At 36.7% G+C, this 16,282-nt stretch overlaps 1 protein-coding gene across 2 annotated transcripts; it reads left to right on the forward strand.

The window, feature by feature from the left end:
* Positions 1-11,933: 11,933 nt before the first annotated feature.
* On the forward strand, positions 11,934-16,137 carry LOC126783195 (uncharacterized). 2 transcript variants are annotated; one of them, XM_050508615.1, is made up of 5 exons: positions 11,934-12,082; positions 12,813-12,907; positions 13,684-13,773; positions 14,524-14,791; positions 15,601-16,136. In XM_050508615.1, exons 2-5 carry the CDS (start codon positions 12,865-12,867, stop codon positions 15,869-15,871), a joined length of 672 nt encoding a protein of 223 aa, XP_050364572.1. In that variant the 5' UTR covers positions 11,934-12,082; positions 12,813-12,864; the 3' UTR covers positions 15,872-16,136. The 2 variants fall into 2 exon arrangements, with proteins under 2 accessions (XP_050364572.1, XP_050364573.1); XM_050508616.1 differs by lacking the exon at positions 11,934-12,082 and adding an exon at positions 12,678-12,718 and having other exon boundaries at positions 15,601-16,137.
* The last annotated feature ends 145 nt before the right edge of the window (positions 16,138-16,282 follow it).

Consider the following 16,282-nt stretch of genomic DNA (forward strand, 5'->3'; position numbering starts at 1 on the left):
GCTCATATTGAAAATTAGTTTGTTTGAATATGCTTTTATTATGTTATATCATTAAGTATGTTAAATTAGGGATCAAAGAATTAGATTTCATCTTTGGCAAACTCCTTGCACTACAAAAAACATATGTATATGCCACAAATACAAAAGTCATACAAGTATGGATTTGTGGCCCTTAGTGGTGTGACAATTATGAAAAGATCTCACATTTGCATTCAAATGTGGCAATTTGATTATTATAATAATTAAATTGTCATATTTGCATAAAATTTGTGGTATTTTTTTACAACGGCCACCAAGGTAAAGGCCACATATGATGTGTGCCTTTTTTGTCAAATGTTTTTGTAGTCTTGTACCGTTGTACATACTAATCAGTATACACCCACCACCATGCTACTCATACGAAAGTGGCACAAAAAAGTTTTGTAATTTCTTATGCACGCACACCGCTGCTTGGCAAGCGGAACGGAGGGCCCGGAATAATTTCCAAGGGCAAAGCTCCAAACTTGTAGGTATTAAACTGAGGGTTAAACTGATACCCATGACCTGTTGGACTAAATACCTAACATAAACTCCACTGCATTAACAACATAAGATGTTTACTTCTATGACCATGAAACATTAATAGCAAGATAGTAACATGCACCATAACCAAGGTGCTAATAAACAATCTAACTACCTGATTAACAACATTAACAGTCAAAATATCCATGCCCATAGCATGTTCGACGAAATGACAAAGAGTCGTTACACAAGATTATCATTCCCAGATTAACAGACTTAAGATTTCCTTCTACCCGAAGTTTGATTAACTAAATCTATGACAACAGATGGCGATTTGAAATGGTAGAAATAATTATTGAAAACATTTGCATTCTTCAACCAACTAAAGAGTAATAATGAATCATACTACCTCAGCTGTCCTGCCTTAGATTCATTCTTCATACGACCCTTCATTCACCAGGACCTTTTCATTTTACTTTGGTCTTACTCAATTTTTCGGCTCGGTGTTTGAATAATTTCCCTACCTGACTTGTTGTTCCGACTCCTTTTGTTGATATACCACGACTGTTGACCCCACATACCGATGAGGGTTGAAGACCAACCATTTTCTTATGTGCCGGCTTCCTCACACCTATTACGACACTCATAGTTTTTCCATTCCCACCGGATGTTGACACTTGAAGCCACTTGACAGGTCTTCTAGGACTATGTTCATAGAACCCCTGCAATGATTCTTTGGTGAAATCATCGTATTTTCACACGAAATGGGTGTATATCCTTCAGTCCCTGGACGTTGCAGAATGTATGTCATCTTCCCTTCAGACTGAGCTTGTTTGTATGTCGACAGTGGGCCATGCATGGCAATCTAAGTCAACATTTTCAAGCGGTTCAGCCACTGTTGATCACTACAATTTGCACTAAATATGATTACAATAATAATTGTCATACCTTCATTTTGGTTATTTAATTTTTTATTTCTAACCAGCCGAATATTAGTCAAGGCCATGTCATCTCGAGGACATGCATGGGCAATCTCCCTTAACAGCCAAACAAAAGAGGGGACTTTCGCCTTGAGAACATGCATGACAATCCCCTTCACATAAAAAAAGGGCTTTTCACCTTGAGGACATGCAAATTTCGCCTTGAGGACATGCATGTTAATCCCCTTCATTGAAAAAAAAAAGTACCTTTGGCTTTGGTGACATACACGGCGATCTCTTTTCCAAAAAATAAAGGAGCATTTGGCTTTGGCGACATGCATGGGAATCTCCTTCACATAAAAAAAAGTGTCTTTGGCTTTGGTGACATGCATGGTGATCTCTTTCCCAAAAAAAAAAGAGCCTTTGGCTGGCTTTGGCTTTGACGATATGCATGGCGATCTCCCTCACATCCAAAAAAAAGAAAAAAAAGGTGCCATAGGCTTTAGCTTTTGTGACATGCATGGTAATCTCCTTCACAACCAACAAAAAAAATCATGCCTTTGGCTTTGGTAATATGCATGGCGATATCATTCACAGCAAAACAAAAACGTGTCTTTGGCTTTGGTGACATGCACTGCAATCTTCTTCACAGCCAAAAAACAAAGAGGAGAAGTGGTGGTGATATACGATGTGTGCCTTTTCATCACTAGTAAGCCAAGCCATGCTCCATACATAACACATTCATAGACATCATGCACCCTTCACGCAGTCCCACGCGGTTTACCTGAATATTGGTAACATACGATTAATTTACTTCTTACTCGCATTTGTAGTAACGACAAGTCAGGTCCTATCCTTGAAAGTTTCACATTTTCCTACAACTTCTACAAAGCAAGAATGTATTTTTGGGTTTTTGGCTGATTATGTGACCCGTGACATACGAGTCACATGATCAACGGGGCTAATGTTGATACCAAAAAATTTCACTTTATTTTTTTGTCTAAGTATGAAGAGCTTTGAAAGGCAAAGCTTGGGCCTAAGCTTGGGCCTGGGCTACAACTTGGTTCATAAAACAATGCTCAAAAATTATTATAGTTAGATATTTACTCATTATCTCACCCAGGGAAACTAAAAGGAAAATAGCTAATCATGTCGTGTCATGCCATGCTCAAAAGGGTGCAGGGAGCAAACACACGAGCCAAGCATCCCCCCTAAATTAAACCGCACTTGAGCCATGTCATGCACTTCCACACTCTTTTCCTTGGGCCAACGTAGTCTCTTATGGATACCCAGCCCACCTAAGAATAAGGCAAGTCATGCTATCCATGCCCATGTGCCCTCCTCCTCGGCAGATGGTCCCATACAGAGGCCACTAAATACACAGGAGTTTACACAATTCATACACACGCCAATACAAGCCAACACATGCCAAGCTTAGACAAACACATGCCAACACTGACGTAGCGTGCCACGTGGCCAATTAGCAACGTGTACCCAAGACACCGGTCAAATGGGGCTTATCGGTGGGTTGTGGTATGGATGGATACATGATTCTACAAGGCCTAAGGAAGCCAAATATCAAGTATCTAAGGCATCTTGGGAGTCAAGGACCAAACTTGAATTTGGATTTCCCGTGGCTTATAACAGGTATCTCTCATAACCTAGGGCATCTAGTGTCACATGGTACTTCAAGCCAAACCTTATATCACCATAATTTTCACCCTTTTGGATTGAAGGAAACCCGAGGCCCATTTATCATCTAGGCTCATAACCAAGAATAGCTTGGTAGGAAGCCAATATTAAGTCTCAAAACAACGTGAGCCTGTTGTCTATTCTTTACGCTCTTTTAGCTTAAGAGTCAAGACCTTGGTAGTAAAAAGAATAGCCTCACCTTTGCTAAAATAAGAGGTCACAAGTCCTTTTTAAACCCCATCGCTAGTGAAAAAAATCTATTTAAAGGAGGGCTACAGTGAACGAGGGGGCAACCAGACTTCTACATACAAACTACCACCTCCACCACCTTCTTCATGCATACCTAAAATCACCACCCTCATCCCAAACATCCACATATGTTTCACTTTGATATCACCAACACCCACATCAAGCCTTTCATCATGTCCATGAGCATGCATCTTGTTACACTCATGAGATCCTAGCTCCTCCATCAAGCTCACCACTAAGTCCCTTTGTGATTTCTCACGCCCGGAGCCTTTGCAACATCACAACATAGTCTTTCCAAGGAGAGGCTTTGGGCTTAGTCTTGCAACTCATAAGGGGAAGACTATATCATCAAGCCCAACACCGGCTATCATTGTGATCTTCAATTTTCGACCCCAACAAATGTCATGAGTTTGATTCAAACAACACCCATGAACCATTGTCCTAGTACCACTGATCATATAAAAATGACATAATGTTAATGGCCACCGTAATGCTACTAACCCTTAAAAACAACGTAATGCTATTGACACTAAAAATGGCATAATGCTACTAACCCTCAACAATGTCGTCCTAATGCTACTGATCCTCAATAATGTAATAAAGAAAAATTAAAAAGTGTAAAATTATAATTTAGTGATTCACACAATATGTTAGTTTGAATGGATGGAAATTTGCTAGTGCTAATATTGAAAAGCAAACTTGTTATTGATAATTATGCACTAAATTGTATCTATTGGTATTTTTTGTGTATAAAAAAAAAGGTTTTTACCACGCACTACAATTTAGTCAGAATAATTATCAATAAAAAGACCTAAGCTTCAACTCTATTATCCATGTGCAAACTATGATCCTCTATATCCCAAAGCTTCAACTCTCTCTCTCTCTCTCTATACAACGTCGAAGCCTCAACAATTATGTTGATGCTTCCATGACCCTCTACAATTGCCGCAGGCAGCTCAGACCCAACTTAATGATGGCCGGGCATGAGATCGCACTAGACCACTTCGATTATGAGTCAGGGGATTAGAACATAGCGGCCCTAAAAAACCTCTCTTATATAGATCCCCTTGTAGATCTCTACTTGCTGATCATAAAGGCTGAGGTTGAGCCGAAATAGGAACCAATAAAAGCGTCATTGTGTCGACAAAATATTTTTAACTCGACTTGGGTCGTTGTCAACTTGAACTACAAAATCAAATCCGATTGGGCTAGAATGATTTAGGGGGTATGCCATCAAGACCAGGTCTGAGATTTTGCTCTCCAGGAATGCAGTAGCTTTAAGAAGCCGGCGGTGGAAGTGGTTTCAATGATGATGTTGATCTCCAACCTCTTTGGTTTTGATGGCTAATGATGTCTATGGCTTTGGATGGGTGTTTTAGGTTGGTTTTTTTGTTGTGATTTAGCATTTCAAATGCGTTTTTATTCTTATTTTAATTTTGGGTTTATTATGTTATTGATGTTCATAAGCCTACTGTGGAACAATTAGAAATTTAGAGTCAATACATTCTAGACTACTAATTTTATGTAAAATGTCATGAGTTTGATTCAAACACCATTGAACCATTGTCCTAGTGATACTGATCGTATAAGAATGTCATAATGCTACTGCCCCCAGCATAATGTTATTGACAAAGAAAAACAAAGTAATGTTATTGAAGCTTAAAAAGGCATAATGCTACTGACCCTCAATAATGTTGGCCTAATGCTACTGATGCTCAATAATGTCGTAATTTTTTTTTAAAAAAAGGGTAAAATCATAATTTATTGATTAACATAATCTGTTAGTTTAAATGGGTGGAAATCCACTAAAGCTGTGTTTGGATGAAGTAATCTTACTTTGATAGAAATCTTATTTTCATGGAAATTCTATTTTCAGGAATATAAAATTCTAAGAATTGAGAATTCGTTTGTTTGAATATTATTCCCTGGATTTTAAAAAATGGTTAGAATTGCATAGAAAAGATTGGGAATTGAAGAATGACACATTTTTTCTATGGAAAATAAACAGGGAAAACAAGTTTCAAATTCCCTTTATCTAATTTACAGTTTCCTTTGAATTTCAATCCAAACATGAAGATGAATATCAAATTTATGGAATTAATTAAATTCCTCATTGTTTTTCCTCTATCCAAACACAGTATTATGCTTCTATTAATAATTATGGACTCAAAGTTGTATCTATTGTAATTTTGTATAAAGAAAAAGTGTTTTTACCACTAACTACAATTTAGTGGGAATAATTATCAATAACAAGACCTAAGTTTCTATTTCCCATGTGCAAACTGTGCACCCTCATGTCGTTTCTGCTATATCTGATAAGAGCACAAAGTGTGACGTTTTTAATGTGTTTATGCCCTATTCTTACTCTCTGTTACCTCTTATTTAGTATGTTTTAGTTTCTTTTGTATGAATAAGTGTCTAGGTAAAGCTTATATCGATTATGAGTGAATTGATGATGAAATCGTGCTAAGTGTTAAGAATCTTTGTTGAGATATGATTCCTTGTTCGAGTAGGATTCATCATTTCCTATTTCTTTGTTTCTAACGTACTTATTCTTATTAGAAAAGACAAATCCATGTTGGAGAAGGAAAGCAATCCTAGTTGCGCAAGGAATAAGGAGAGGTCGTGCGACATTGATGGTTTCCTATTGGGAGTTGGATTCTAAAACCAAGTTGGAGATGGATTTCCAAGGTGTATATGAAGATATTTTCGTGCAAAACAAATCAGCATTAAAGGAGGAAGAAGATATGCAATTAATGTCCAATCCTTATCAGAATCAAAATTCTACCGTGCAGGTCATCCAACTTTGACGGGCTCCCCTGGACAGCTCACAATGACTCACACAATGTATGATATATGGATGAAAAGCTACGGACGTCGATTTTCAAATGCAATTGGAATCACCTCAATAGCTATTTTCTAGCGAAAGTTATGGCGACAACAAGGCACAAATGTCAGCTCTGCCGAATCGAGAAAATATAGGAAACCTAAACCAATTTGGTTTCAACTTTGTGGACTTTGTGGCCAGCCTCCCTTGGGTTTTTCCTCTATATATAGTACCTCATTTCCACAGAAAATAATCATCAACCTTGCTCACAAGACTAGCCAAAGCTCTGCCTTAAACACTACTCATCATCCTTAAAGCCATTCAAGCCGTAAACACCATCTTCCTTTCATTCCATTCGATCCAAAGCGCTACGCCTAGGATTGCCATTCAAGTTGAAGCCGTGATGCCTTGTTTTGATACCGCTAAGGATATTTACAAAGTGTAACTCATTACTTCTTCAATTATATTTTCATTTCGGATTTTTTGTGTGATGTTGTATTTCTGTTTTTGGTTAGTTCCGAATTTGTGGAATACTCTTATGTAGTTTACGATTTTGCAAGATGTTATAAAGTAGTTCTGAAATTATTTTCTATGATTTCTATGTAGATGCCGTGAGTTTATTATTCAATGATTTAATGATTCTCTTTCTTGTGCGTTAACTATATGTGATTTAAGGCGCTAAGTTAGTTTTGCATATAGGATTGGTAAGTATTTTTGTTAACTTGTTAAATTAAGTGACATGCTTGACTTGTTAGTAATCACTAGGGATTAACCATGATCTATTTGCTATCTAAAATGCACTAAGTAATTAGATAAGAGATGAATCAATGAAGTGGTAAGATTGAGAATGATATGTTACCTTGTAATTTCTAAGCGCTAAGATAAGATTATCAAGCCATATTTCGAGTTAGGGATGCGCTAAGTAACCTAGTTCGGCATTAGGTTGTTGTTTGTTCACTCAATACTTGTTTGCTAAGGCTCGGTGTTTACATAGGATGAGATTATGATTTCGAAGCTACTTGTGACGTTTTGTTTGGTGATGTTTGTGTGTTGGTTGGTTGATCACATGTATATATTAGTTTAGGTTTTATTTTCTGTTTTTATACTTATAATCCATAACTATCAAATCTTTTTATCTCTTATGAATTCGTTGTTAAATGTTTGTGATTCTTTGCCTTGGTGGATCCCCAGTTTGTGAACGATACCCTCTTACTTTATACTACTAACGATGTTTACAGGGTTAATATTGATGTCGAGTAATCGAACCGATCATATCCTAGACTTCCCACTCTCTCTCTCTCTCTCTCTCTCTCTCTCTCTCTCTCTCTCTCTCTCTCTCTCTCTCTCTCTCTCTCTCTCTCTCTCTCTCTGTACGATAGCGAAGTCTTAGGAACTACGTTGATGCTTCCAACACGCAACAAAAATAGAAAACCATTGCCAATAGTAAATGGGGACGGGGACTGTGGTGGAGGTAGAGATCTTTACCGTTGGCTTTTGTAGTCTCTCAATTGTAATTTGTTTTTAAATTTGTTGTGTAGAGGAAGTTTGAACTAAACAAGTGTCATAAGAGACGTGAAGGAAAGAGGGAGATACGTGGGATAGTTGGTTTAATAATTAGGATTTGTCTCCTCATACTTTTTAACAATTTGTCTTCTTGCAATTTAATTATGTCTTGGTTAATAGTTATGAGAAGGGGCCAAAAATGGAAAAATTGTTTAGGAATTCCATAACCCTACTATATTTAATCAATACTGATAATTTATACAAATAGATACATTATATATCTCTACTAACACAGGTGCAGAAGGTCACATTTGCGCGTGCGAATTCGAATTTATATTTTTGTCGGCCATGTTAATGTTATTTATATTAATAATAAATTCATATTTGATAAAAATATATAGAAGAAATATGGGTGAAGGCATGCTTTGGTTTCTCATCTCCCCTAATTCTTGAGTTTTTGACACCCTCAATTGTTCTTGAGTTCCTATTGAGCGGATCATCTCTTCCAAGTGATCACATATTCAGATACGGTCACAATTATTGTCACGATTACTTTTACACTTCTCTTCTGAGAACGCAGTGCAACGATGTCATGTTGATCGGTTTGATTACTCGACATCAATATTAACCTTGTAAGCATCATTAGTAGTATAAAGGAAGAGGGTATCGTTCACAAATCGGAGATCCACCAGGGCAAAGAATCACAAACATTTAACAACGAATTCACAAAGAGATTAAGGATTTGAGATATAAGTTTCGGAAAAAAGATAAAAACAGAAAAATAAAACCTACACTAATATATACATGTGATCAATCAACACTTACACAAACCATCACCAAAACAATTCACATAAAAGCTAACGAAAATCAAGTTCTAGTCCTCCTCTAAGAATCATGCTGAGACACTGTTCTAGTCCTCCTCTAAGAATCATGCTGAGACACTATAATGTACAACTAAGGTTGAATCATGTCATTAGGGTCCAAAGCAGTAACCTAAACACATAGACACTTAACACATTCAACTTTTGCCAACGACCTTCATTGAAATCTAACATACTTATTCTATCATGTAATTCCAACGCCATGCATATTGAATTCATTAAGCATGTTACCTACTTAACCAACAAACATGTAATTTTCGAAACTACATAGAAAATATAAACATGTTCATAGTATAAGTCTTTAATCCAACAACCTAAATATCATGCTACAAGCGTATACATAACACTTAGATATTGAAATCATACAATGATAGATCACGGTAGAAACCAAAAATCATAAAACCAAAAACTAGAAATCGCAACTTTATATGAATCGAAACAAATAGTTATTTCATTGAAAAAATCGAAACAAGTTTACAAAGCATAAATCGCATACGCAACCAAGAACAAGAGAAACCTAAAACCGAAATTAACATGGAGAGAATCATGGTTACACTTTATCAATCAAGCGATTCTACAAGGTGTAGCCGTAGCTTTCTAAGGGAATGGACTTCTTCACAAGCGTACTTCAAAGCTAAGGGGTGGTGATGGGTGAAATCAGATTTAGGGTTCTTAGATGATAGGTATGGAATTCGAGCATAGCTTTGGCTAGTAATTGCACAAGGTTGATGATGATTTCTCTATGATGCTGTGCCTCTATATATAGGAGTTGAAATAGCCTTTATGCCGTCCCACGTAGGAGATAAAATCAGTTTGGGAAGCTGAAATCTTCTTTGATATGAACTTTGATTCTTGTACTCCAAATCCAACTTGATGTAGGAAACCAAATCAAAATGAGAGACAACCAAAGGCTGCACGGCAACTCTCCATCTTGAATTAGGAAATGCTAGACCGGCCTATCTTCTCTCCGTATCCAACTCGGACATGATGTCCTTGTCACACTAGGAATACATCATGGCTCCACTACTCCTTGTCCTTCTAGGATTTGTCGTTCCTTAAAAGAAATCGACAATTAAGGAATAAGAAATAATGAAAATAGGAAAGTAGAATCCTAGTTGAGTAAGGAATCATAGCTCAATAAGGATTTCTAACACTTAGCACAATTTAATCATCAAAACATCCAAATTCGGCATAGCTCTACCTAACATACTAAATTACAAATAAGCTAAATAAGAAGTAACAAAACATAAGAATATGACATAAATACATTAAGAACATCACACTTTGTGCTCCTATCACATGCAACATCACGTTGCATGGTTACTCCTTATTATCGATGGGTTTGTGCATCTTGCTATCTTTTAAGCCTTTAATTAGATGCATTTGTGCATTGGGTTATGCTTTTCTAATTTTCTTTTGATGTACTTTGCATCGCGCAATGTACTTTTTAGATTTTATCCAATATAACTATTCATCTTCCCCCTAAAAAGAAAGAATGTTATTATAATATAGGACCCTATAATATAATAACTAGCATGTACATGTGTAATTTCTACTAAATTTCTACAATAATTTAAAAACAAGTACTATAGTTAATATTGGTTTATCAACATGATTTAGAATTCCTAACTTCCCACTACCCACTATTCAGGTTGATTTTCCACAAATATCTCCCCTCAATTTTATTTCGTTTATTTATTTTGCTTTTTACCTTACAACCCTTGTATTTTTTTATGATAGTCTGATAAGAGAATGGTAGATCTGTCAGTTCTTAGTTTAGTAATATTTTCTCATCCTAGCTTAATAATAGTAGAGGAGTGGAGATATAATGTTGAAACTTGAAAGTAAATCAGTACTATAATACAACACACCCGTTGGGTGTGGGAAAAAAACTGAAAACTGAAATGAAGAAAGAATAGTGGGTAAGTTAGTTGTGATTGGTGGGTAAGTGTAAAGTTATATTATTATTTTTAGTTTGGATTTAGGCATTTACCTTATTATATATTTTATTATAATCAATGACGCAAAGTCATGTATTAAGAAAAGAAATGTACGAAACAATATGAACGACACATGCCACCCTTGCAGACTACATAAAAAAATGACATGTGCAAAATAACTAGGGTTTTAGACAACCTAGAACCTAATTAAATTTATGTTGAATCTCTGAGGAGATGCTCATAAATTGACATCAAGGAGCAGGAGGAGCCGGTCACCAAGGAGTGTACGTAATATGTAGGAATGCACCAGAAACATGGAACGCTATTGTGGGACATTGATGAACCACACGAAAGTGTCGAGGAAAAACCCAGGCAATCTCAATGCTGAAAACCCTAGAACGGAACTCCATACGTAATACCACGAGAGAACACCTAGGCCGCCAACAACAACCTCTTGGGTCCCATATCCAAGCCCAATAATAAGTGGGTCTCACAACTCAATTCCAACCATGCCCAAGAAACTCCAAGCCCAAAATTGAGCACCCAAACCCAATTTTAGCCCACCAACCTGGGCCTGCCTCTGTTGGAGCAATACAACATTCTAGCCAACCCGAACTAGATGTCACGCTACCTGCTGCCACTAGACTCCGCCAACCCTACTTCCAACCGGGAACAAACCCCTCCACCATCGGGTAACCAACCGAGAACCCGAAAAAAATCACCCCAACCGGAATTGAGCCCTTCCATCGTACAACCTAAGAACAGTCCAACCACCATACACAATAGTAACACCACCTTCTACCGACCCTAAGAGCCAATAATTACAAAGAGCAAAACCCTAGATCTAGGGTCTGTTGACGACGCTATATGAGAGAGAGGAGAGCTCTCATATCTTAGAGTGGTTTTGCTCTCAAGTTTATGTTTACTATATTATCTCTTATATATTAAAAATAATTTTACATTAATATATAATATAAAGACTATATATATTGTCACATGCGTTTTGATTTACAAAGCATATTCCGGTTATATTAGTAAGATATAATTATCTATATATACAGTCCGTCACCATCGTTAGATTTAAACAAAACTGATCTGAGCACTGTTTTTTCTCCTCCAAATAGGACCAACCTCATGAAAAACGAAAGATTATGATATAAATGACCATGATATACAAATATGTGAAGAGATTGCAGATAAATTGCATTATGGGAGGAGATTCATCTCAAATTCTCGGAATGGCTTTCCGGGGGGAAATATGACAGGAGAAGAAGATGAATAGTGATCAGATGGGGTAATACTTGGCTACGACTCTTTGCACATCTTGGTGTTCCTCTTAACCCTTAGATCAGCTTCATTTAAATCTAACAATGGTAAGGGACTTGTCCCTGAAAACCTCTCCCGCAGGTGAGCGGGACTGTATCTATATATATATATATTTCGATAATACAACGGGAGATAGATTTAAGATCTTCATCGGTGCCCAGATTCGTCGTCGCCGGTGGTTCTGCACAAATCGAAACCCCCAATTTGAAACCCTAACCCTCCAATCCATTCGGGCAATCAAAGGTACGGATTGAGTTCTGGATCAAGATTGCAGTTTTTCTTTTCATGTATATTTGGATTGATAAAATAAAATTGGATTTATCACTTGAATTGAATTGGCAGTAATATGTGAATAAATGAATCATATGTTGGATTGTTGGCATTAAACTGGCTCGGCAGTGATTCATATGTTTGAAATTATAGAGATAATGATCCTAATTTTTATTTGCAGTCATTGTTTATCGAGGTTTAAATTAAGGACTAGCTGCCATTCAGTCATGTTATGTCTCTAGATACGTTGTATTTTGTAAGTAGTTAGGATACGTTGGACTTGGCATCCCCATTTAATCAAAAGGGATCAACCAAAATCTAATACCTTCGCAGTCAAGTTCCTCTCTTTTTACCTCTCTTCGCTATCACTTGATCATCGCAAATTCTGTTGGCAGATACACCTGTTAGGCATCTTTGGCTTATTCATAATCTCCGTCTTCTCAGCTGTTGTTTAAGTTTGGGTTTTGGGTAGGGTTTCGTTGTTCAATCTTTGACTTGAATTCGTAGATTGGGTATCTGATTTCTGGGCCATGTTCTAGGGTCTTGCTGTGTTTCTTTCTCAGTTGAGTTGAATGGAACTTAATAATTTGTAATAACTGAATTCATTGGGTCAGTTTCTTTCTATTGGTTGTCCTTTTGAAATTCGTATACGCTGTTGCTCTGCTTAAGAAAATAGTCTCACAAAGTTTTCTAATGTGGGCAGATCCAAACACAGAAAGGGAGTTGTCTGCTCTCTTGTTGTTGACAAATACAAGATGTATCATCCTACCAGAGGTGGAGTTCGCGGTGGTCGAGACCGTAATAACCTCTCTCCCTTGCTTTATTTATATTCTTTAACACAATTTCTTTCTCCCGGGTCTTTGTCTCTCTTTTTTTTTTCTTTTTTTTTTGTGCCAGGTGATTTTGATGATTGTAATTGGTGTTGTTATCTCAGATTTGTTGTTATTTATACTTTTCTTTTTTAATGATTAGATGTTTACAATAGAGTTCTTTTTTTTTTTGGTGAAATGTGCATATGGAGAGTTGTTAATTATGCATCAGTTTGCTGAGTCCAAGAGATATGTCCTTTTTGTAGGTTTGTGACATGGTACACAGGTGCATGTTATGTTTTTTTACTTATACTGAACATAAATACAGGGAACATGTTGATGTGGGAGAAACTAGAAACTAAGAATAATTGAGAGAGAGAGAGAGAGAGAGAGAGAGAGATGAGGGATACAAATAGAGTATTAAGGAAGGGAGAAGAGGGACACATTGTGATGTCAATATATAACATTCAAACAGGCAGCCAAATTCCAACAAGGGAATACAAGTACCAAAGAAAAAGAGTGTAACTCAAACATATATAATTAAGAGGAATCACGAATCTAATGCCCTGAGTACTATGAAAGTCTGAAATCCTGTGAAAACATGAAGGAACCTTTAAAAGGTTTCTATACTCTCACTTTACTTGCATACACAGAGTCATGATGAATAAAAATAGCTCTTATCATTTAGGTGGATAACTGCATAGTGTTTGGAAGGTGCGTTATCTTTTTGGTATCTTAATTATTCTGCTTGTTTTTGTTCCACAGAGTTTAGTTGGGATGATGTTAAGGTCGACAAGCACCGTGAGAATTACCTTGGCCACAGTGTTAAGGCCCCTGTTGGTAGATGGCAAAAAGGTAGATCATGATGCTTTTTTACAATGTTATAGTTCTATTCTTTCATTTAACCACTTTACATCAAGTATTTAGTTATTTTTCAGTTGGAAGGATAAGGTGTCAGTTTTTTTGGGTGATGAATCAATCAATGCTATGCTTATATTCGTTTAATTATCCATTCATTTTTGTCTTGAAGGTCATTGATATACCTTTTGAATTTGTGGTAATTTTTGTCAGTACAGTTATTGCCTTCCAATGTTTTCGAGTCTTGTACTAATTATTTGCCTCTTTATTTTGTTTTGAAATGTGCCATCTGATTTTATAGGACATTAGTCATGGGTGCAAATCCGCAATGTTTTCCAGAATCTAAAGCATTCATTGTAGTACATATACACTTCATTCCTTTCAATATACTAGCCACATCAGAAAAAAGTTAGTCATTTGAAATAGTCCATAACATTATTATACGTTTTATGTTTTATTTGCAAGACCAATCTCATCTTTTTTTTTTTGTAATAATGGCTAGAACCCATAAAGGATTTATTGTTTGCATGCCCTATCTTCTTTGTCCTTTCAACATATAAACCAAATCAAGAATGTTAAGTCACTTCAAATTATCTTTAATCCTTTCTTTTTTGGGAAAAAAACTGGTTATGACTGGTTATATCATATTAGTTAGATGCTAAAGAGGACTTTTGTCTTTGTGTTTGTAATTTTCACTTAGAGACTAAAAAGGTCTGTTCACCATTGTTCATTATGCTGCTTCAACAGGTAAGGATCTAAATTGGTACAGCAGAGACAAAAAAACATTGAGTGCTGAAATGGATGCTGCAAAAGAGGAGATTAAAAGAATTAAAGAGGAAGAGGATCAGGCTATGAGGGAGGCTCTTGGCTTAGCTCCTAAGCGTGCAAACCGACCTCAAGGCAATCAGCTTGATAAGCACGAGTTCTCAGAATTGGTGAAGCGTGGTTCTACTGCAGAGGACTTGGGTGAAGGCCATGCTGAAGCAGCGCACGTACATGGTCTTGGTTTTTCAAGGTTGGTAACTCAAAATAACTTTTTTTTACAGCATTGCACCACCACATCTGTTGCAATTTCTTTTAAAACAAAAGAAAAAGTCAAGCTGTAATGAAAATCGTCTGCAATAATTAGTGATAGACAGTGAAAGTACATGTAGTTGAGCCGCTATAATTAGATGAAACCGAAAGATAGTATATACATCAATCTCTGAGAGTGGATAGGCTTATATAATCTCTAGCATTTAGTGAAAACTTGGATATACATCAGATTCTGAGATTCGATAGGCTTATATAATATCTGTCATTAAGTAAAAACTTGTGTATATATCATCAAAGTCTGAGATTCGATAAGGTTTATAATCTCTAGCATTAAGTAAAAACTTTGTTTGTTAGAATCGCTAAATGGAAAAGTTGTCATGGGTGGTGGAAGTTTGAGCTTGGGATGAAGAAACTGGAATAGGATGAAGGAGCAAGCGTAATATATGGTTCAACCTTAAGACTGAAGTAGCAAGAATTGATCTCATTTAGTTGTTATACATGTACTAGCTCAAGAACTTTGCTTTAGATCATATGAGAATAGTCTGAAAAAGGTATAGTATGCCCCTTTCAAAAAAAGCCATTTGAAATATGTTTCATGGCAGCGTTTGAAGTGACATGTTTCACTTTGTTGTGCAACTAAAGTTTAGGGTGTTTCTGCTATATATTTGATATGCATCCTGTGGTCTTGTCTGTATTCCCTTCATTGTTTATTGAGTGATATATTTTGATACATCATCGATCATTCTATCCTTCGATTTTAACCATGTTTTGTCGTATATCATACTGTAGAGCACCTGTCCCTTGGGATGGTTCAACTTCTGTTCAACCTGCAGTCAAGGGGGGTGAACCTAAAATCGAAGATGTTCCTTTGCCTAATCCTCCACCGAGAGAAAAAGTTGAAGAGGAGTCCGAGGATGAAAGCAGTCGAAGGAAAAGGAGGCGTGAAGAGAGGAAGCACGAGAAACCTGAGAGACGTGAAAAACGTGAGAAGCGTGAAAAACGGCATTCCTCAGACGACCGGAAACATAGGAAAGACAAGGAGAAGAGAAGACACGCTTAGGACTTCAAATAAATGTTTAAGCATTGAATGGCTTTGGGATCCGCCAGAACCTCCAAAGGGATTTAGATTTTTTGTTGGTGATCAACTTCGTTTTAACTGCTCTGCATCTGTATTGTATATGAAAGTATTCTTGTACACTTTATATGAAATTCTTGTACCTTTTTTCAGTATCAATACGGTCATCCGTAAGGAGTATTAATTTGCACGATCCAGTCTCCTAGAACAGTTTGACTCCGAATAAGATGGATGGTTGAAGATTGCTTTCCTACATGATCCCTGTTCTTGATTAAACATCAGGTTTGTTAAGCTACTATCCACAATTATCATTCTTTATTAAGCCTTCATTCTCCCCACGTAGTATCACGGCAGGAATTTTTTGAGGGATTGTCGAAGGCACCTACATGGATTCCA

Source organism: Argentina anserina, chromosome 2 (assembly GCF_933775445.1).
Source record: "Argentina anserina chromosome 2, drPotAnse1.1, whole genome shotgun sequence".
Taxonomy (NCBI): Eukaryota; Viridiplantae; Streptophyta; class Magnoliopsida; order Rosales; family Rosaceae; genus Argentina; species Argentina anserina.

Bases quoted from the DNA above. Each gene is read 5' to 3' on its own strand.
- LOC126783195 (XM_050508615.1), top strand. From the start codon at position 12,865: ATGTATCATCCTACCAGAGGTGGAGTTCGCGGTGGTCGAGACC. The intron at 13,774-14,523 runs GTAGATCATGAT...CTGCTTCAACAG, and splicing joins TGTTGGTAGATGGCAAAAAG to GTAAGGATCTAAATTGGTAC. The intron at 14,792-15,600 runs GTTGGTAACTCA...ATCATACTGTAG, and splicing joins CATGGTCTTGGTTTTTCAAG to AGCACCTGTCCCTTGGGATG.